The 19,632-nt window shown below is 60.8% G+C and overlaps 3 protein-coding genes across 3 annotated transcripts; all 3 read left to right on the top strand.

Annotated features, from left to right (window-relative positions):
• Window positions 1–1,196: 1,196 nt before the first annotated feature.
• GRWD1 (glutamate rich WD repeat containing 1) lies at window positions 1,197–5,141 on the top strand. Its single transcript, XM_043994988.1, has 7 exons — window positions 1,197–1,390; window positions 1,588–1,705; window positions 1,960–2,113; window positions 2,228–2,441; window positions 2,594–2,736; window positions 3,321–3,521; window positions 4,430–5,141. The coding sequence occupies exons 1-7, from the start codon at window positions 1,228–1,230 to the stop codon at window positions 4,748–4,750; spliced, it is 1,314 nt and encodes a 437-aa protein (XP_043850923.1). The 5' UTR covers window positions 1,197–1,227; the 3' UTR covers window positions 4,751–5,141.
• A 638-nt stretch (window positions 5,142–5,779) lies between these two features.
• On the top strand, window positions 5,780–9,350 carry KCNJ14 (potassium inwardly rectifying channel subfamily J member 14). The gene is made up of 3 exons (XM_043997014.1): window positions 5,780–5,888; window positions 7,120–7,854; window positions 8,748–9,350. Exons 2-3 carry the CDS (start codon window positions 7,144–7,146, stop codon window positions 9,348–9,350), a joined length of 1,314 nt encoding a protein of 437 aa, XP_043852949.1. The 5' UTR covers window positions 5,780–5,888; window positions 7,120–7,143.
• A 3,367-nt stretch (window positions 9,351–12,717) lies between these two features.
• Window positions 12,718–17,256, top strand: CYTH2 (cytohesin 2). Its single transcript, XM_043999102.1, is given in 18 exon segments — window positions 12,718–12,855; window positions 13,439–13,586; window positions 13,837–13,885; window positions 13,888–13,905; window positions 13,994–14,074; window positions 14,077–14,114; window positions 14,256–14,336; window positions 14,531–14,643; window positions 14,919–15,026; window positions 15,029–15,066; window positions 15,341–15,433; window positions 15,435–15,453; window positions 15,830–15,832; window positions 16,168–16,278; window positions 16,476–16,543; window positions 16,657–16,765; window positions 16,768–16,810; window positions 16,924–17,256. Coding segments are annotated over 18 exon segments (1,245 nt in total). The 5' UTR covers window positions 12,718–12,836; the 3' UTR covers window positions 17,030–17,256.
• The last annotated feature ends 2,376 nt before the right edge of the window (window positions 17,257–19,632 follow it).

Here is a 19,632-nt window from a genome sequence, read left to right as displayed (position 1 = left end):
GTAGCAGGGGACATCTAAGCAGACCTTTTGGAGGAAGCCAGGGGCCCCAGGAGAAGGGAGAAGGGAGAGGGGAACTGCTGGAGTGTTGAGTAGGGGGTGACAGCCTTCCCATCTGCTACTGCAGTAGTTCAGAGGTGAGGAGTGAGAGTCTGCACCAGGGTGGGGGTGGTGTCAGTGGGGAGATGCAGCAGAGGTGAAATCGACAAACCTTGGCACCATATTGGATGGGGGGGGGGGCGGGGTGAGAGAGAGGAAGGAGTTCAGGGAGGATGGTGGTGTCCTCTGCAGTAATAGGGGAGGTCAGAGACTTGGGGGGAGGGGAGCAGAGAGTGAGTGAGGTTTGGGCTATACTGAGGTTAAGGTGTCTCCTGGACTACTAGTTGGAGATCTGAGGCTGGAGGTCAGCAGAGGAACTGGGGCAGGAAAGGAGTGCTTGAGTCATCAGCATAAATATGGGGCAGCTGGGTGGCACAGTGGATAGAGCACCGGCCTTGGAGTCAGGAGTACCTGAGTTCAAATCCGGCCTCAGACACTTAACACTTACTAGCTGTGTGACCCTGGGCAAGTCACTTAACCCCAATTGCCTCACTAAAAAAAAAAAAAAAAAAGTATAAATATGGCCATTAAACTCATGGGAGCTGAGCAGGGCCCCCAGGTGAGAGGGTCTGCAGGGAGAAGAGCAGAGAGCCAGGACAGACCTTGAGGGCCACCTATGCTTGGGGGATGGGGTGGGGCGTGACCTGGAGGGGGTTCCAGCCCAGGAAGCAGAAGAGGAGTGGCCAGGGAGGGAGGAGGAGAATGGGTAGAGAGAGGGTCCAGGAGGAGAGTGAGCCCCAGTGTCTGAGGCTGCAGAGAGGCGCAGGAGGAGACGAGAGAAAAGGCCACTAAGACATCACTGGTCACTTTGGAGAGGGCAGTTTGGGTGGAATGATGAGGTCAGAGGTCAGACTGGAAAGAAGGAAGAGGAGAAAGTGGAGGCGTTAGTGGGTATCCCCAGAAAAGAGAAAAGTCGGGAGCCAAGCGCCAGGCCCACCCTCCCCTCGGGGAAGCCCCCGGGCTTTCGGCTCATACTCCCGGGAGCGGGGCGGGTCCCTTCTCACTCAGAACTACGACTCCCGGCATGCCGCGCGCGGACCAGCTGCTCCTCAGGGCTTCACCGGAATGGGCCGTCGCTATGGTGACGGGAGGAGGGGGCGGAGCCCGGGTCGCTGCCGCGCAGACTCCAAGATGGCGGCGCGCAAAGCTTCCGATCGCACGTGTAGAGCGAAGGCCAAGAGCCCGAGCAGCCCACCGCGCGTCTACCTCCCGGGTCGGGGCCCGCCGCTGCAGGACGACGAGGAGCTGGTGCGGGACCAGGAGGCCTACGTGCTGTACCACCGCGCGCAGACCGGTGCGGGAAGGGGGCCGGGGCGGGGGGAGAGGAGATGCGGGAGAGACGGGGCGGGGGAGGGGTCTGGGGGGCGAGGGGAACCCGGAGGTATATGAGGCGGGGGGAGGGGAAGGGAGGGGAAGGCGGAGGGGCTGAGCTGGGGGGCGGGGGCTCCTTGGACTGGCTCACCGAGCCCCCTCCTCCCTTCCCTCCTGCAGGCTCGCCATGCCTCAGCTTCGACATCGTCCGAGACCAGCTGGGGGACTCCCGCAGCGATTTTCCCCTGTGCCTTTACCTGTGCGCTGGGACCCAGGCCCCCAGTGCTCAGAGCAACAGGTGTGTTGCCCCCCCCCCCCCCAGCCCAGGCCCCTCCCACCAGGGATGGGCGTAGGGAGACCGCTGCTCCCATCCCTTGGGCTGTCCGCTCCTCGTCTCTGAGCAGCGGCCCCTGAGCATGCTGGGCGCAGGTGTGGCTCTCTCTGGGCCCTCTTGGCTCGGGGCTCCCTCACCCCGCCCCTCACCTCTCAGCTCCCCCGCCCGGCGAAGGGAGAGTGGGACTGCCCCCCAGCTCTGAATCCTGCCCCCCCCAGGCTGATGGTGATACGAATGCATAACCTCCACGGCACCCAGAAAAGTGAGGCCGATGAGGACAGTGAGAGCGAAAGTGAGGAAGAAGAGGAAGAGAAGAAGCCCCAGCTGGAGCTGGCCATGGTCCCCCACTATGGCGCTATTAACCGAGTCCGGGTAACTGAGCTGGGGGAGGGGGACTTTGTTGGGGAGCCCGGCTCCCCTGGCTCGGGGGGCTTCGGAAGATCCCCAGGCCCCCTGATTGGTCTCCTCCCTTTCCCTCTCCCTCAGGTTGCCTGGCTCGGGGAGACCCCTGTGGCAGGGGTGTGGTCTGAGAAAGGCCAGGTGGAGGTGTTTTCTCTTCGTAGGCCCCTGGAGGCAGTGGATGACCCCCAGGTGCTGGCAGCCTTCTTGAGGGATGAGCAGGCCCTGACCCGGCCCCTGTTTGCCTTTGCTGGCCACATGACTGAGGGCTTTGCCCTGGACTGGTCCCCCCGGGTACCAGGTGAGACCCTGAGCAGGAAGGAGGCTTTGGCTTGGTTTGGAGAGAAGTGTGAAGGATGGGGCCGGGGGCTGGGGGGGGGGGGGTTGAGACTACCAAGATGAGTCTTTTTTCCAAGCAACGAGTGGTATAGAATGAGTCTGTCTGGAACGCAGGTCGCCTGCTGAGTGGTGATTGTCAAAAAAACATTCACCTCTGGACCCCGACCGAGGGGGGCTCCTGGCACGTGGATCAGCGGCCATTTGCTGCTCATTCTCGCTCTGTGGAGGATCTGCAGTGGTCACCAACTGAGGACACGGTGAGGTCCACAGCCAGGGCTCTCTGAAATGCTGGGGACTGTGAGGCCGACCTTCTGGGGGGGGGGGGGGGGAGGCAGGGAACAAGCGCTTATTACCTACCTATTATATACCAAGTAAGTTACAAATTGTATCTCATTTGATCCTCATAACACTAGGAGGAAGATTTATTTGTTTTACGGGGCAATGAGGGTTAAGTGACTTACCCAGGGTTGCACAGCTAGTAAGTGTCAAATGTCTGAGGCCGGATTTGAACTAAGGTCCTCCTGAATCCAGGGCCAGTGTTTTATCTTCTGCGCCACCTAGCTGCCCCCCAGATGATGTTTTGATCCCCATTTTACAGTTGAGGAAACTGAGGCAGGCAGAGGAGAATTGACCTGCCCACAGCCCATGGTTCCACAGCTAGTAAGTGTCTGAGGCTGGATTTGAACTGAGATCTTCCTGACTCCAGCCTCAAGTTCTGTACCCTGTGGCACCCCCTAGCTGCCTTGTGGATGGAGTGTTGGGCCTGCAGCCTTCCCCTTATAGAGGAGAGAGCTAGCGGGGTGGATACCTGCACCCATGAATGTCTTCCCACTGCTATCAGGTATTTGCATCTTGCTCAGCCGACGCCTCCATCCGAATATGGGACATCCGGGCATCGCCAAGCCGGGCCTGCATGCTCACAGCCCCCTCTGCCCATGACGCAGATGTCAATGTCATCAGCTGGAGCCGTCGAGAGACGTCCTTCCTGCTTAGCGGGGGTGATGACGGCGCCCTCAAAGTCTGGGATCTCAGGCAGTTCACGGTGAGCCCCCTGGCCCAACCAGGAGCAACAGTTGGATGGTTGGAGCTGCCCCAGTATAGAGGAACCCTCTGGATAGGGATTGGGCTTCCTCTCCTTGGGGGTGGGGGATCGTAAGCACAGGCTGGGGAGCCAAGTGGGATTTGCTTAGATGTTAGCTGGAGAGCTGCTCCAATTCTCACATTCTGTGGTTTTGATGCACTCATGTGAGTGCGTGTGTGCACGTATGTATGTGTGCTCAGGCTGTGCAGTGGTACATATGTTCATGTGTTTGTATGCCCGTGCGCACACATGCACGTGTACTCCAGTGCATGTGAGACATCCCCCTCCTATAAGCAGACTCCATGGGTGCAGGGACCAGTTCAGTTTGTGGCCTTGAAGTCACTCCTGCCACTCGGGCTCAGTTTCCTTGGCTGTAAGATGGGGAAGGTGGACTCAGTGGTCCATTTGTATCCACGATCCCCAGCAGCCTCCAGGTGCTCCATTGGCCCTTAGGACCAAGACCTGGGCCAGGGTTGGCTGCTCCCCTGAGGCTGCTGGGAGTTGCTGTTGTCCCTTTTCCTGTTGGGACCCCAGAGACCCTTGAAACAGGGTTCAGGGGTCAGATCCACTTCCTTCCTCATTTTGTCGATGGGAAGCCTCAGCCCAGAAAGGGAAGGAGCCTCTGACACCCTGGTAGAGAGCCCCGGTATCTTGGGGTGCTCTCAGACATCCACTGGTCCAGTCCCTTTATACACAGTGGTAAACTGAGGCTGGGGGTGGGGGTGGGGGGACAGGCCCTCCAAGGGCTCTCTATCTCGGCCTCTGATCTGATGCTTTCCTGATTCTCCTGGGGAGAACCCAGGGGTCCCAAGCACAGGGTGGGGCAGCTCTCTCCAACTGTGTGGCTCACAGCCTCCCTTGTTCTGTAGACTGGCTCCCCAGTGGCCACCTTCAAGCAGCACGTGGCGCCCGTGACCTCCGTGGAGTGGCACCCCCAGGACGGCGGGGTCTTTGCGGCAGCGGGGGCAGACGACCAGCTGACCCAGTGGGACCTGGCGGTGGAGCGGGACCCGGAGATGAGCAGCGCAGAAGAGGGAGATCCCTTGGTGGCTGAGCTCCCCCAGCAGCTGCTGTTTGTGCACCAGGGGGAGACGGACATCAAGGAGCTGCACTGGCATCCCCAGTGCCCCGGCGTCCTCATTAGCACAGCCTTGTCTGGCTTCACGGTCTTCCGCACCATCAGCGTCTGAGGCCTGGGCCTGGGGAGGCGACTCCTGCCTTGGTCCCTTCCCTGCTTAGGGGTGCTAGGCTGTGTCCCCTGAAAGGAGCCTGGACCTGCCAGCTTAGCCCGGGACTGGGCCTCCTTGGCTCCATCTCTTCCCTGACAGGATTTGCTTGCGCCTCTTTCCCTGTGGGGAGGGGGAGGGGCAGGGCTTGGCTGGATGCATTTGTCCTCAGAGATGGAAGGGGGTTCGCCCAGCCTGCCCAGGTGAGGATTGGCCTTGGCCCTGTGGTCTTCAGGAATGGACTGGTTCCCCCCAGCTCCCATGGACTTGGAAGGGGACTTAAGAGGAGGGAGGGAGGAGGGCAAGGTTCTCTGGAGATGGGCATGTGTGTGATCAATAAAAGCCGAGAGAATGAGGGCTTGTTCTGAGATGATTCTGGCTGGCCCAGGAGGGCCTCCCTGGCAGCCTCCCTCCCTAAATTGGCCATCCCTCTCATCCTGCTCCTTCCCCCGCATCTGCTGCCATTTTCTTCTTCTCTCTGTCTCCATTTCTGTTCCTGGACCCTCTCTTTCATCCCTGGTTCTGGCCTGCCTCTTTTCCTTTCTTCCTCTCCCCTGGTTCTTTCCATCTCTCGCTCCTCTCCCCCCTTCCTCCCCCTCTCCCCTCCCCTCTTTCTCTTCCTCACTCCATCTCCCCACCCCCTCTTCACTCTCCCCTTCCTCCTCTCCATCTCTCTCCTCCTCCCCTCTCCCCTGCCCCACCAATATCTTCAGAGGTCACTGGTCCTTGTTCCAAGTCTGTCTAGATAGATGTCTGTCATCCCTCCTCTTCCCCATCTTGGGGTGATGCTCTTCTCCTTTGACCCCATCTTTCTCTTACCTCCTTGGTCTCGTTTCTGTCCCTTCCAACTTTCTCAGGAGGCTGGGCTCAGGGCCAGCTCTGGGCTCCCCTCCCCCTGGCCTGGCTCCCCCTCTGCGGCTCCCTGAGCTGGCCCCGCCCCTTGCCCCCCCCAGGCAGCTCTGATCCCGGGCTAGTGCCCGGACACTCCCCCCTCCTGCCCCCTCCCTGCCACACAGACGTTCTCCCTCAAGGGAGCTGGGCCCTTGACACGGGACACAGAGGAGATCCTGCTAAGCGGGATGGGGGCCGCTGGCCCCAGCAGGTAAGGGGGCTCAAACACCTGGGGGGGGGAGGCAGGACGGAGGCTCTTAGACCCCATAGCCTCCACCCATCTTGGGCTCTTTCTGCTTGCCAGGCTTCCTTCTCTGCCCACCTGTTTGCCTTTACCCGGTCCCTTATGCCACTGTCTTCTGTGGAGGGGGAGATGGGCTACTTTGACAGCTTTACCCATCTTAGAGACACTGTCAGCCACACGAGTCTTTATGTTTCCATTTGTCTTAAGTGGTCCTTGTCTCTACCCCATGTTTCGATATCCGTAAGAGCTAACCTCTGGCGCTGGTGCTCCTGTTATCTCTGCATCTCTCTCTGACATCTCTGGTCCCTTGTATATGTATTTCTCCCTGTCACCTCGGGGCCCTTTGCTATCACTCTGAATCTGTCTCTGTGAGGAGTGTCTGACCATCTCTCCTTGACTTCTCTGGTTCCTTGCTATCTCTGCATCTCTCCCTGACATCTCTGGGCCCCTTGCTGTCTCTCTTTGCATCTCTCTCTATGAGAAGCAGTTTCTGACCATCTCTCCCTGACATCTCTGCACTCCTTGCTGTCTCTTTGCATCTCTCTCTATGAGGAGCAGTTTCTGACCATCTCTGTCATCTCTGGGCCCCTTGCTGTCTCTCTTTGAATCTGTCTTTGTGAGAAGGAGTTTCTGACCATTTCTCCCTGACATCTCTGGGCCCCTTGCTGTCTCTTTGCATCTCTCTCTATGAGAAGCAGTTTCTGACCATCTCTCTCTGTCATCTCTGGGCCCCTTGCTGTCTCTGCATCTCTCCCTGACATCTCTGGGCCCCTTTTTGTCTCTCTGCGTCTCTGTGAGAGTCAGTCTCTGACCATCTCTGCCTTGCTCGGGGTTGGGGGAAGGGCTACCTGTCCCCAGATTAGATATTGACTTTGACATGAAATTGTCATCCCCTAAGCTGAGTCTTGGCTGAATATGGAAACATAAGCTGCTCCTGACGCGGGGGGGGAGGGGGGGAGAAGGGGCAAGGGAGCATCAGGGCCCAGCGCTGCCCTGACCTGGCACCACGTGGGAGGGAGGGAGGGCAGAGCGGACTGGGCCCCGGTGTTCCGTCCAGTGGCAGAGCCCCTAATGCCCTTTCCTATGGCTAGCCTGTGAAAGAAGGGGTCCGGAGCCCCTGGGGTCATGGGGGTGGGGGGCTGTGGTCTTCATCCTGCTTCTTCAGACTGGAGCACTGGCCGCTGTCCTTCCCCCACAGGTGCCCTACAGCCTGCTAGCCCCCATGGGGGTGGCCCGCGTTCTGCGGCGCCTAAGCGGCGTCCCCTCCTCTGCCGAGGAGGACCAGGGTGAGGGGGGCGGCTTGGCAGCCTGCCGCAATGGGCGCTCTCCGGGGGGCGTCGAAGTGGGCCTGGGGCCCCGGCGGAGGGGCCGCTTCGTCAAGAAAGACGGCCACTGCAACGTCCGCTTCGTCCACCTGGGGGAGCACGGGGCGCGCTACCTCAGCGACCTGTTCACCACCTGCGTGGACGTCCGCTGGCGCTGGATGTGTCTCTTCTTCTCCTGTTCTTTCGTGGCCTCCTGGCTCCTCTTCGGCCTGGCCTTCTGGCTCATCGCTTCTCTGCACGGGGACCTGGCCGCGCCCCCGCCGCCCGCGCCCTGCTTCTCCCAGGTGGGCAGCTTCCTGGCCGCCTTCCTCTTCGCCCTGGAGACCCAGACGTCCATCGGCTACGGGGTGCGCAGCGTGACCGAGGAGTGCCCGGCCGCGGTGGTGGCCGTGGTCCTGCAGTGCATAGCAGGCTGTGTGCTGGACGCCTTCGTGGTGGGCGCCATCATGGCCAAGATCGCCAAGCCCAAGAAGCGTAACGAGACGCTGGTGTTCAGCGAGAACGCCGTGGTGGCACTGCGAGACCACCGCCTCTGCCTCATGTGGCGGGTGGGTAACCTGCGGCGCAGTCACCTGGTGGAGGCCCATGTCCGGGCCCAGCTGCTCCAGGTGGGTCTGGGGAACGGCCCCTCCTGGGGGTGGGACTGCCATTCCCTCTCAAGGGCCCAGGGGCTTCCCCCCCCCCCCCGGACCCGGAGCGCTGAGCTCCAGTAATTCGAGGGGCCAGAGAAGCTGGGAAGCCACGATTCGCAGCCACCCTTGGTTTGGGGCTCTGGCATTGGGGCTGGAGACCCAGAAGCTTCTGGCTGGTTGAGGGTCTAAGGACCACAGCTCCCAGGACCGTCTGGGGCAGGGAGTCACCCCTGTAGTGTGTGGACAGCAGCCTCCAGACCTCATGGGAAGCATGACTCCCCGCCAGTCTGGAGGAGAGAGTAATGCCTCAGGGGCTCCTGGGAACTTCAGCTTCCTCTGGCTCGGCCAAGGACAGCTGGGACCCTCTGAGTGGAGACTGGCTCCCAGGGAGCCTGGGACGTTGTAGGCGCTCCTTCTAGATTCCCATCCCACAGATGGGGCAGCTCCGGCCTCAGCTCCCAGACCCTGCTTTGGAAAGGGCTGGAGGCCGCAAATTGCTGTAGCCCTGTTGGGTTCAGTGGTTCGACGTTGGCCAAGAGGAAGTGTGGGAGCCACAGTCCTCGTGGGAGGGGGTGTCTGCGGGAGGAGTTCCGGCAAACCACTGGCGTCCACCGCGTGTGGTCTCCTTCCGACTAGGGAAAATCACTTGTCTCTTTGTTCCCCCCCCCCCCCATTGTGTGTGTCCGCCCGGCCTCCTGCTCTCTCTCACATTTTTGCCCCCGTCCTTGGTGCTTCCCCCTCTCTGCTCCTCCTCTCTTGGCTTCGCTTTGCCTGTTGTGTCTTGGTCGCTCTCTCTCCGGCCCCTTTCACCTCCCGTGTCTCTGCTTCTGTGATCCCTTTGTGTCTGGCCGACCTGCACCTCTCCCCAGCCTCGAGTTACCCCAGAAGGCGAGTACATCCCCCTGGATCACCAGGATGTGGACGTGGGGTTCGATGGGGGTACAGACCGCATTTTCCTGGTGTCTCCTATCACCATCGTTCACGAGATCGACGCTTCGAGCCCGCTGTACGAGATGGGCCGGGCCGAGCTGGCCAGAGCGGACTTTGAGCTGGTGGTCATCCTGGAGGGCATGGTGGAGGCCACAGCCATGACCACCCAGTGTCGTTCGTCCTACCTGCCTGGCGAGCTGCTGTGGGGTCACCGCTTTGAGCCCGTGCTCTTCCAGAGAGGAGCCCAGTATGAAGTGGACTATCGGCACTTTCACCGAACCTATGAGGTGCCAGGGACCCCTGTCTGCAGTGCGCGGGAGCTGGACGAGAGACGGGCCCTGGGGGACAGTGACAGCCCTGGGCCCAAGGGGGGCCTGCCGGGCTCCCTGGCTGCCTTCTGCTATGAAAACGAGGTGGCCCTCAGCTGCTGCCAGGAGGAGGAGGAGGTGGAGGAGGAGAGGGGTGAGGCCCAGCTGGAGGCCAGCCCCAGGGCCTCCACCCCACCCCCACCCCCATCCCCTGAATTGGCCCCACCCCCTTGAAGGAAGACAGGCTGGGCTGGGGGACTGCAATTCCCAATGTCATGGACCTTGGCTGCCTCAGTGGCTTGTCATGTCACACACACCCCCCACCCAAGAGAGGTGGGAAGAGCAAGAATCTAGGTCTGGGGGACTCCCTACAGGCCGAGAACCCCTTCCCAGGGCATAGGCTAGGATGGAGGGGAGGCAGTGCTTGCACCTGGACCCTGGACTTAGGGCAGGAGGTGGCTTTGTGGTGGAGCCTTCTAGAAGAATTGAATGGGTAGCCCCTCCTCCCACTTTTCCAACAAGAGGGGGGTGAAGGCCCCCCTCCGTTCTACCCCTGTTGACCCCTTCGTCACCCTGCCTACCAGAGCTTTCCTTCTGGGCTCTGCCTGAAGTCCAAGAGGCCGGGGGTGGTCAGGGTTGTTCTAGACCCTCCACCCTCAGAAGAGAATGGGGCTCAGGAAGCCCGTTGGTTCAGGCCCCAGGTGGGGAGAGGAGGACAGGTCGTGCAGGCCAAGTCAGAAGCATCCAGATGCTCTGGGCCACCAAAATAGCCAATGTCTTTCTCCAAAATGCTGCGCATATTTATACCTATCTACACATTACATGTATATATATATATATGTATATAATCATACATCTTCTCCCTGATTTTTCCTGATTTTGCTGCAGAAGGGGTGGGGAAAGTGGCCCCTTGGCCTCAGGAGGGAGGCCCCTGGGCAGGCAGGGGAAGTGAGCTTTAGAGCCAGTGGCCCCAGGGCTGCAATCCTGGCATGACTCCCCTGCCCCTCCCCGGGGGGGGGGGGATGGCACCAGCCCTTCCCCTCCTTTCTCAGGTTAATCAAGGGGTTGGAATGTATTCCCTTCAGCTCTGCTAGCTGGGGAGCCTGTGACCCTGTGCCCTGGGAGGGGGCATCCTGGACAGGCCTTCCAGGGCTTCCCTGGGACTTTTCTGGAAGGCCTCTAGAACAAAGCAGGTGGTGTTCCTGCAGGTTAGGACCGGGCATGGCCTCTGGACACTGGAACAGCTGCAGCATGAGTCAGCCCAGAACTGAACTGCGCAAAAGGCCGGGGCCTGGGCTGGGCCGCACTGCCTTGCCCCTGTCTAGCTCTGGGGCAAGTGTGGAAGAGACTGATGGACCCTGGGGTCTTTCCACCATTGCCTGGGTGGAGGGAACCATCTTACCCCCAATCCCAGAATAAAGAGTTGTGAAGCCATCATGGGTTTGTGTAAGTGCTTGTGTGCCTGGCTGGGAGGGGCACAAAGGTGGCTGCTCCATAGTCCTGGCCCTTGGCCCAGTGCCTCATTTCCATAAGTGTACCCAGGGAGAGGTGCCAGCCTGCAGTGAGGGCTTGAGCCAGGGGAGAGGGAGGAAGACCCCTCCCCCAACTGCCTAGCCGCCAGGAGCCCAGCTAGTCTCGCCAGCCCCAGGCCAGTTTGGGGGGCCCTGGGCTCCCTCCTGGGTACCTGGGTACCCCAAGCCTGTGCTCCCCTAGCCTTCAGGGTCCCTTCCCAGGTCCCAGGTTGCCCATGTCCCACCACACTCCAAAGAGCTCAGGGCTCTTTTGGCCCAAGACCTGATCTTCCCCCATCCTTCCGAGGCCCATCACCCTCTCCCCTGCCTTCTAAGGCCTCTTCATCCCTCTGAAGCCTGGTCCTCCCCCCCCCCACTGCACCCCCCCTGCCTGTGGCCTTTATCCATTGGTAACCCTGATAAGGACCGGATGGAATTAATTAGCCTGGCAGCAGTCGGATTGTAGGGGGAGGGAAGGTGAAACCTGGGGGTTTGGGGTTTTGTGGGGGTCGTTCAGGATGCCCAAATGGGATCAGGAGTTGGCTTGGGGGGAGAGGCCTGGAAGGAAAGCTGGGACCCTTTCTGGAGGACCAGGTCAGGGGATAGGAGCTTCCAGACTTTCTGAAGGTCAGGACAGGTGACAGGGAGGGGATTAAGAGGCAGGAACAGTTTCCTTAGCTAATCCCCAGGGGAAGCTGGTCTGGAAGCACTGACACCACCAGACTTTCAGGCTTGTCCCCTGTGGGTAAGGAAGGGGAATGGGGATGGGAGCCAGATCAGGGGCAGCACCTCCTTTTTTCCCTCCCAGAGAAAAAAGCCCTAACTGCGCTCAGAGGACCAGAGTTCAAGTAACAATCTCCCTGAGCCTCAGTTTCCTCATCTGTAAAACCAGGAGACTGGATTAGAAGCGTCAGAGATCCTTTCCCACTAGGGATCTGGGAACCTCCACGGGCCCCTGCCCAAGAGGGTGGGGCCTGAGAAGGGGCGAGGGGTCCAAGGAGGCACCCAAGGACAGAGCTAGATCTGCAAGGGGTCAGAGGTCATCTGGGCCAACTCCCTCATTTCAGAGATGGGGAAACTGAGGTCCAGAGAGGTGATTTGTTCAAGGTTCCCCAGGCGGTAAGTGACAAGTTGGAAGTTCAGTCCATGCTAGGGATGACATGGGGAAACTGGGGGCAAAGGACAGCAGCCAGAGAGGAGACGAAGAAGGCAGGAGTGTGAGAACAGGAAGTGAAGTGTGGGGGAGGGTCACCTCCTGAATGGGGAGCAGTGTGAATGGAGAGGGAAGGGGAGAAGGTGAAGAGAGGGGGAGGAGTCTGAAGGGGGAGGGGTCAAGGGAAATGAGACATTGAAGGGGAGGAGCCAGGATGGGGGTGGGAGTCTGTGAAAGAGGAGCGTCTGGGCGAAGGGGAGGAGCTTGAGGGGGACGGATTTTAGGAAATGGGAGAGAAATTAGAGGGAAGGGGAGGAGCTATAGAAAAGGGGGAGGAGCCGTAGAGGCAGGAATCAGAGAAGGAGAGGAGTCTGTGGGAGAAGGGAAAGGGCTTGGTCAGGACCGGGCGGGGACCTCGCAGAAACACCGCCCTCCTCCACAGCCTTGAGCTGTTGCCAAGCAACAGAACTTTTTTTTTCTTTCTGGGCCTGAGCTCTGTTGCCACCCCTTAGCAACGGGCCCACCCCCTAGCAACGCTCCGGCTTGGAGAGAGGACACGCCCCCTCCCGTTTGTCTCCCGGCCTTCTCACGCAGGCGCAGACGCCCTTGCCCATCTCAAACCAAAGCTTTCCCTTGTCTATTCCCTGTCACTTTCTCCGGGGCTGATACTCCCGGTCCTATCTGCACCGCCCCCCTGAGCGGGGCCCCAACTTTCATTGGGTCCAGCGTGGAGGGCGGGGCTCTGAGCCCCTTCCACCGAGTTCCATTGGCTCGATCGGCCACCCTCCCCTTGTCCACCGAGGCAACGCGGCCTCCTCTCGCCCCGCCTCCACCCGGCTTCATTGGCCCAGGCAACCCGCCCCTCAACGTCCATTGGACCCACGGAATCCAAGCTCAGGTTCCTATTGGCCGGGGGGGCGGCGCCACACGAGAGCGGAGGCGGTGGCGGCGGCGGCCCCGGGAGCGGCCGAAGGGGCTGAGCGTAGCCCCAAGGACCCGCGAAGAATCGGCGGCCCGAGCCACGGTACGGGCCCGTGCCGGGCTGCCCTAGCCACCATGGAGGACGGAGTCTATGGTGAGATGAGAGCGGAACGAGTTCTGGGGGGGGGGGGGGGGGGGGGCTGGGAGGGGACGGGACGTTCCATTCCATTGTTCAGGACGATACCATTTCCGGCCGGCGCAGGGGGGCGTGGTCGAAACCATTCCCTGGGCGAGTCCATTTCCTGCCTTGGGATGTACTATCCCAGGCTCACATGGGAGGGGGGGCTGGATCGGAAGAGACCATTTTTCTTGAAAGAGGGAATTATCCCAGGGAAGAATGGAGGCGAGGGAGGGTCAACATAGTGGAGATAAGAGGGGGAGAGTCTTTGCCCTCTTTCCCCCTACCCCATTCTTAAACTTAGCTTTAGCATTATCCGCACTGCCTCAGTTTCCCCTGGAGACCTTGACATTCCTTTCCTCAGACCTTAGGCACTCGTATCCAGGGGTCCAAGCCCAGGACTCCCGCACGTGCACCCCCCCCCCCCGCACCCCGTTATGCCAAGGCAGACACCTGCAGACACACGCAGGCATACACACATCCTGCAGTCACAGCACACACGCAGGTGCATACCCCGCATGCCCCCGCGGCCAGCCCTGGGTCCCCCTGTGCCCCGCAGTGCCCCCGGACCTGACCCCCGAGGAGCGCCTGGAGCTGGAGAGCATCCGGCGGCGCAAGCAGGAGCTGCTGGTGGAGATCCAGCGCCTCCGGGATGAGCTGAGCGAGGCCATGAGCGAAGTGGAGGGGCTGGAGGCCAACGAGGGCAGGTGGGCAGCCCCCCCCCACCCCTGGACCAGGGACCCCCCTCAACCCTTCTCATCTCCCAGCCTAGACTGTAAGGTCCCTGAGGGCAGGTTGGGCCCCTGAACAGAGCCTAGGGCCCACATGTTGTTGATGCCTTATAAGTGCCAAAGTACTAGGGAACTATCTGTGCTGTGCACCCTTGCAGTGGCAGAGAAGGGGTCCTGGGGGAGCCCCAGGACCCCAGCCCCAACTGCTCACTTCTCCCCTTTGCAGTAAGACCCTGCAGAGGAACCGCAAGATGGCCATGGGCCGGAAGAAAATTCAACATGGGACCCCAAGAAGGTGCCGGGGGTGGGAGTTGGGGAGAGGCAGGTGGGGGGGGGCCACGGGATTACCCCTCACTCCACTCTCCCTTCTGCTCCCTCCCCAGGGAATCCAGTTCCTGGTGGAGAATGAGCTGCTCCAGAACACACCCGAGGAGATTTCCCGCTTCCTGTACAAGGGCGAGGGGTCCTCAACAAGACAGCGATTGGAGACTACCTGGGGGAGCGGTAAGGGCGGCCAGAGCTGATGGGCACTGGTGGGCGCTGGCGGCCCAGACCCGGTGGGCACGGGCAGCCCAAATCCGGCGGCCGGGCGGGCCCAGGGGCTCCCCTCCCAGGCCTCATGGTGTCCCCTTTCTGTCCTGCCAGGGAGGAGCTGAATCTGGCAGTCCTGCACGCCTTCGTTGACCTGCACGAGTTCACAGACCTCAACCTGGTGCAGGCGCTGAGGTGACCACTGTGGCCTGGATGCGAGAGGAGGCCGGGCGGAGGGCATCTCTGGGTCACCTTTGGGCTTCCTCCCTCCGAGCTGCTCTTGGCAAACACAGTGCCCCTGGATGGTGCCATCCCCCCTTCCGCCTGGGGCTGGGGGGGCTCTCCCTGCTCCCTCTCCCCTCCCCCCTCACTGCTTTCCTCCACCTCAGACAGTTCCTGTGGAGCTTCCGACTTCCCGGGGAGGCCCAGAAGATCGACCGCATGATGGAGGCTTTTGCCCAGCGCTACTGCCTGTGTAACCCGGGGGTCTTCCAGTCCACAGGTGGGCCTGGCCCAGGGCCCACTTTGTGTCAGCGCATGCTGGGCCTGCAAATGGGGGTGGGAGGGGGCAGCGTGGCCGGTGGGGGCGGGCTTCAGAGAGGCAGGTTCAGGCACTTGCTGGAAGAAGGGGCTTGCTTGCTCTACCAGAAATCCCAGAGAGGAAGGGACTGCCTTTAGAGGTGGTGAGCTCCCTGTCCCTGGAGGCCTTCCAGCAAAGACCGGCCAGCCTCTTGATCAGGGCCCCTCACCCCATCCCATTCCTCTTCTGAAGCGCAGACACCTGCTACGTCCTCTCATTCGCTGTGATCATGTTAAACACCAGCCTCCACAACCCTAATGTGCGGGACAAGCCGGGTGTCGAGAGGTTCATCACCATGAACCGGGGCACAACGATGGTGGGGACCTGCCCGAGGAGCTGCTCAGGGTGAGGCTGCCTTCTGCTCTAGCCGGTGTTTCCCTCCCCTACTTAGCCCAGGCCCCGGTGGAACCACCCTCCCTGAGGTCAAGGCACCCCTGTGAGCCTGTGGGCTCTGGGCCTGTGCCCCTGGACCCCTACCTCCTCGCTGGCCATTGCCGGGATCTCTGCCCACGTCCCTGTGGCCTCGGTCTTCCCCGCTTCTTTGCCCCCCCTTTCTACAGGGCCTGTCTCTCAGCTGGGGGGCCCTTACACGTGGTCTCCTTCCTCCTCTTCCTCTCAGAACTTGTACGATAGCATCCGCAACCGAGCCTTTTAAGATCCCGAGGACGATGGCAATGACCTGACCCACACCTTTTTCAACCCTGACCGCGACGGGCTGGCTCCTCAAACTAGGTACGCCGCCACTCGCCGCCGCCAAGGGGTGGGGGCTGGCCTTGGGGGGAGGCAGAAGGGAAGAGGTAGCCAGAGCACGGGCCAGGGCGGGGGCGGGGCCGGGGAGGGGCTCTGGGGTCTGGGGGCAGCCTCCCTCCTTGTCTGGATGTAACTAGTTTTCTCCATCTCTCTCCCCCCTCCCTACCCCCGCCACGTTGCTCCCCCCCTGGGCCTGGTCCTTGTCCGTTCTCCCTTCCCCAAAACATTTCGTTGTGTGTGTTGATGGCTGTCTCTTTGGTCTTTGCTTCTCTCTGTGTCTCTTGGGGGGTGTACCCCCACCCTTGGCCTCCTTCTCCTTGCTGCCTGGTCCTGCCTGTTCTCCTGCCCTCTCCCCCAGGAGGTAGGTACCTGTCCTGCTGCTCCTTGCTACCCTGCCCTTGGCCCCTGGGTGAAATGGAAGAGCTAAGAGGTAGCCTTAGTGAGGGAGGCAGCTTGGGCCCAGCTTTTGAGACTGGGGGTGGGGGGCTGCTGCTGGGCTCCCAAGACGAAGGCAGAATTAGGAGGCTAGAATCTGGGGCCTAGCCAGCAGGGAGGTCCAGGCCCCCCCTCTTCTCCTTGTTATCCTGCCTCCTCTTCAGGCCTCTGCTCTTCTGCCCTTTGCCTGTCCCTGTGCCTGTCCCCAGCAGACCCCCTTGAGCCCCTGTCCTTGGGCCTGGCCCGGCCCCCCCTGCTGAGCCCACCCCCCGCCCCCTCCTTCCCTTACAGGGGGCCGGGTGAAGACCTGGAAACGACGTTGGTTCATTCTCACTGACAACTGTCTCTACTACTTTGAGTATACCACGGTGAGGGGGGGGGGGCTGGGAGTCAGAGGCCTGGGGTGGGGGGGAGGGCTGGGAGCCAGAGGCTGGGGGGGGGAGGGCTGGGGGTCAGAGGCTGGGGGTGGGGGTGGGAGCTGGGAGCCAGAGGCTGGGGGGGGTGGCCATGGCCTGAGGCCAAGGTGGCCGGAACCCCAGGGGGTTAAGGCTCCTCTGGCTCGGCAGGACAAGAACCCCGGGGGATCATCCCCTTGGAGAATCTGAGCATCAGAGAAGTGGAGGATCCTCGGAAGCCGGTGAGTGCCCATGAGTACCCATGAGGCCTCTGCTCTCTGCACCTCTGCCCCCTGGATCTCGCCTTCTCTGCCCCTCTGGCCCCAGGCCTCACCAGAGCTCATGTCTCCCCCAGAACTGCTTTGAGCTCTACATTCCAAACAACAAGGGCAGCTCATTAAGGCCTGTAAGACGGAGGGCTGATGGACGTGTGGTGGAGGGCAACCACATGGTGTACCGCATCTCAGCCCAACGCAGGAGGAGAAGGACGAGTGGATTAAATCCATCAAGTGAGAGTCCCTGCTGGGGGAAGGGGGGGCCTGGGGGAAGGGCTGAGGGGCTGGGGGGGGGCGGAATGAGGGGGTTGGTGCCCCACCCCTCTGACCTCTGCCTGCCCTCCCAGGGCTGCTGTCAGTGTGGACCCCTTCTACGAGATGCTGGCAGCCCGAAAGAAGAGGATCTCAGTCAAGAAGAAACAGGAGCAGGCCTTGATCCAGGCAGGGGCCTAGCCCACCTCCCCTGCCCATCCCCCTGCTGACCCCCCATTCTTCCCCAAAGGCAATAACCCCACTGCCCCAACCCTGGCCCCTGGCCCTGCCTTCCACTTATTTATTGGGGGCTGAGGGGCCGGACCCCTGGGTGCCCCAACGCCCTCTCTTGGGGCAAAGGAGATTTTCTACTCGTGGTTTCTCTTCATTTATTTGTAATTAATTCATTATTATATTATTATTAATATGATGATGGTTACTAGTGTTCTTGTCTAAGCTGGAACCCAGCTGGGACAGTGTGGTGGGGATGGGGCAGGAGGGATCAAGGGACGGGGCAGGCCCCAGCATGGCTGTCCCCTGAACTCCCCAGCACTGAGCGTTTAACCAGGCTTTTGCAAACCTAGGAACCTCTGGGAATCGCAGTTCTCAGCTGCCCTGCTCCACATCTGGACCTGGGGGCTGGAGACAATCCCCCCCCCAACCCCTCAGCCCACCATCACAGGGCTGGGGCCTTGGCCTCCTTCCTGGGTATGGGGAATTGGATTTCATTGCTGCCCCACCTAAACTCTTCTCTGAGAAGAAGGGGGTCATGGGTATATGTTGGGGAACTTCCCAGATCAGCTGGGGTCCAGTGATGTCCCCCTCCTATGACTTCCCACTCACACAGGACCCAGCACCTTTACCCCACTCTGAGTGGAGGCCTTCAGCCAAGGGACCCTTGAGGGCCCAGTCGTGCAGCCCTTGGCCTAACCCAGTGGTTCCTGGCCCCTAAAGCCCTTTTCAATATTCAGACGAGGCCGTGGAGACACCCCCAGCCCCAGAGGGAACCTTGGGGGAGGGGACCCATTCTACAGCCTAAGGAAATGAGCCCCAGTACCCACAGTTGTTCAGAGCCAGGTCCCCAACTTCTAGGGCAGCTCTCAGACCTCAGAGAGACAGGAACAGGAGTTAGAGCTGACTCCAGGGCCCTCAGGGCAAAGCCCAGTGGCAAAGTCAAAAGTTTCCCTCAAGAGAGAGCGCCCAAAGCTCCGCCACTGAGATGTGAGCCCACTGAGATGTGAGCCAAGAGAGCAGCAGCTTCCTCGAGCAGGCTTTAGGCCTGACCTCCCTGTGCCCTGCTCTGTGACCCTGGGGATTTGGAGACTCTAAGCCTGTTGAGGGCAGAGCCACTTGGTTCTTGTCTGTAGACCCAACTCAGCTGGCACCTTGGACACTAGGCACATAGTGAATATTTGTCGAATTGTGGAAGACCCAAGCAAAATGGCCAACACATAGTAGGTCCTTTAAAAATGCTAGCTGAATTGAAGAGACGTAGGGAGAAAAGGGGAAAGAAATGGGGGGGGGGGTCAGAGACGGCAGCCAGGAGGGTATAGAGAGGGGAAGAGTCATGAACCTTAGAGAGGGGCAAGGACAGATGAGCCCTGCTCCCCCCACCCCCCCTCCCCTACCCCCCCACATCAGCTTCCCCCACCACACAAGCCTCAGCCTTATCTCCAAAAGTTGTCTGTCTTTAAATAACATGAAAACGGACATCTCTGGCCTTGGGCCGGGAGAGGGGGGAGGAATGGGGCAAGGGGGGAGCAGGGGCCCTAGCCCCTCCAAGCCCCATGGGGAGTAGGGCTGGGTGTCCCCCAAGTCCTGAGGTGCCCCATTGGGTCAGTCTGTGATCCCTGGGGGTGGAGCTGGGGCTGGGCCCAGGCCCAGCCAGCAAGGTGAGTCCTGGGGGGGTGGGGCTGGGTATCCTCCTCCTCTCACTCAGCTCCAGGGGGCTGAGGCACGCTGGGTGGGGGAACAAGTTCTGGAGGGCTGGGGGGAAGTGGGCCCTGGCCTCCCGATTGGCATCCAGTGATGAGGGCTGGGCCCAGCCTCGGGAGCCTCTCCAAACTCAGCGACTGTGTTTCCATCTCCTCCTCTTGCCCCCCTCTTCAGGGAGGCCTGGTGGGTGGGGGCCCGGTGGTGGGGGCCTCGGGGCATCAGTTCTCCACGGGGCCTGAAGGGAAATTGGGATGGGGGATGGGTGAACAAGGGAGGCTAGACCTGGGCCAGGGAAGTATGGGACAACTGGCCCAAGAGCTCAGAGGGCTTCAGACTGCCCAAGACCCCCACCCCCAGGCAGCTGACGCCAATGCCCAGGCCCATGGGGCCCTGGGCTTTCTCTCCTCTCTCAGATCACGTACCCTCCTGGCCCCAGAGAACCCACCCCCCATCTCCAGTCCTGACACCCCTCCCCAGCTCAAGGCCCTCTGCCTCTAACCGACCTATGGGTACCTAAGTGAGCCCAAGACCTGCCATGTGGAACCTCCAGGCCTCTTGGAGTGTCCTCCTATCCTGGACTGACCCCGGACCCTTGTGAAGGCCACACTCTGGGCCTCAGTTTCCCCCATCTGGATCTGCAAGGTTCCCTTTCTGTTCTGACGCCTGACCCCAGCATCTTCCCAACTCCAAACTTCAGGGTCACCTTTGTCTCTTTCTCTACCTCACCCTCACACACAGCCAGCCTGAGCTGTCTTGTCTCTCTCCCATCCTTCCCCAGCTTGCCCAAACCATCCTACACCCCCAGCGGAGACAGTCTCCTTCTGCTTGAAGACACATTCCACAGGCTCAATTCAAACTCCCCTTGTGGT

Source organism: Dromiciops gliroides, chromosome 3 (assembly GCF_019393635.1).
Source record: "Dromiciops gliroides isolate mDroGli1 chromosome 3, mDroGli1.pri, whole genome shotgun sequence".
In the NCBI taxonomy this organism is placed as follows: domain Eukaryota; kingdom Metazoa; phylum Chordata; class Mammalia; order Microbiotheria; family Microbiotheriidae; genus Dromiciops; species Dromiciops gliroides.
Note: the sequence above shows the minus strand (reverse complement) of the source record. Positions and strands in the feature narration are given on the sequence as shown.

Excerpts from the sequence above, each read along its gene's own strand:
- KCNJ14 (XM_043997014.1), top strand. The coding sequence starts at position 7,144 with ATGGGGGTGGCCCGCGTTCTGCGGCGCCTAAGCGGCGTCCCCTCCTCT. Across the intron at positions 7,855-8,747 it reads TCCGGGCCCAGCTGCTCCAG|CCTCGAGTTACCCCAGAAGG; the intron begins GTGGGTCTGGGG and ends ACCTCTCCCCAG.
- GRWD1 (XM_043994988.1), top strand. The coding sequence starts at position 1,228 with ATGGCGGCGCGCAAAGCTTCCGATCGCACGTGTAGAGCGAAGGCCAAG. Across the intron at positions 1,391-1,587 it reads GTACCACCGCGCGCAGACCG|GCTCGCCATGCCTCAGCTTC; the intron begins GTGCGGGAAGGG and ends TCCCTCCTGCAG. Across the intron at positions 2,114-2,227 it reads GCGCTATTAACCGAGTCCGG|GTTGCCTGGCTCGGGGAGAC; the intron begins GTAACTGAGCTG and ends CCTCTCCCTCAG.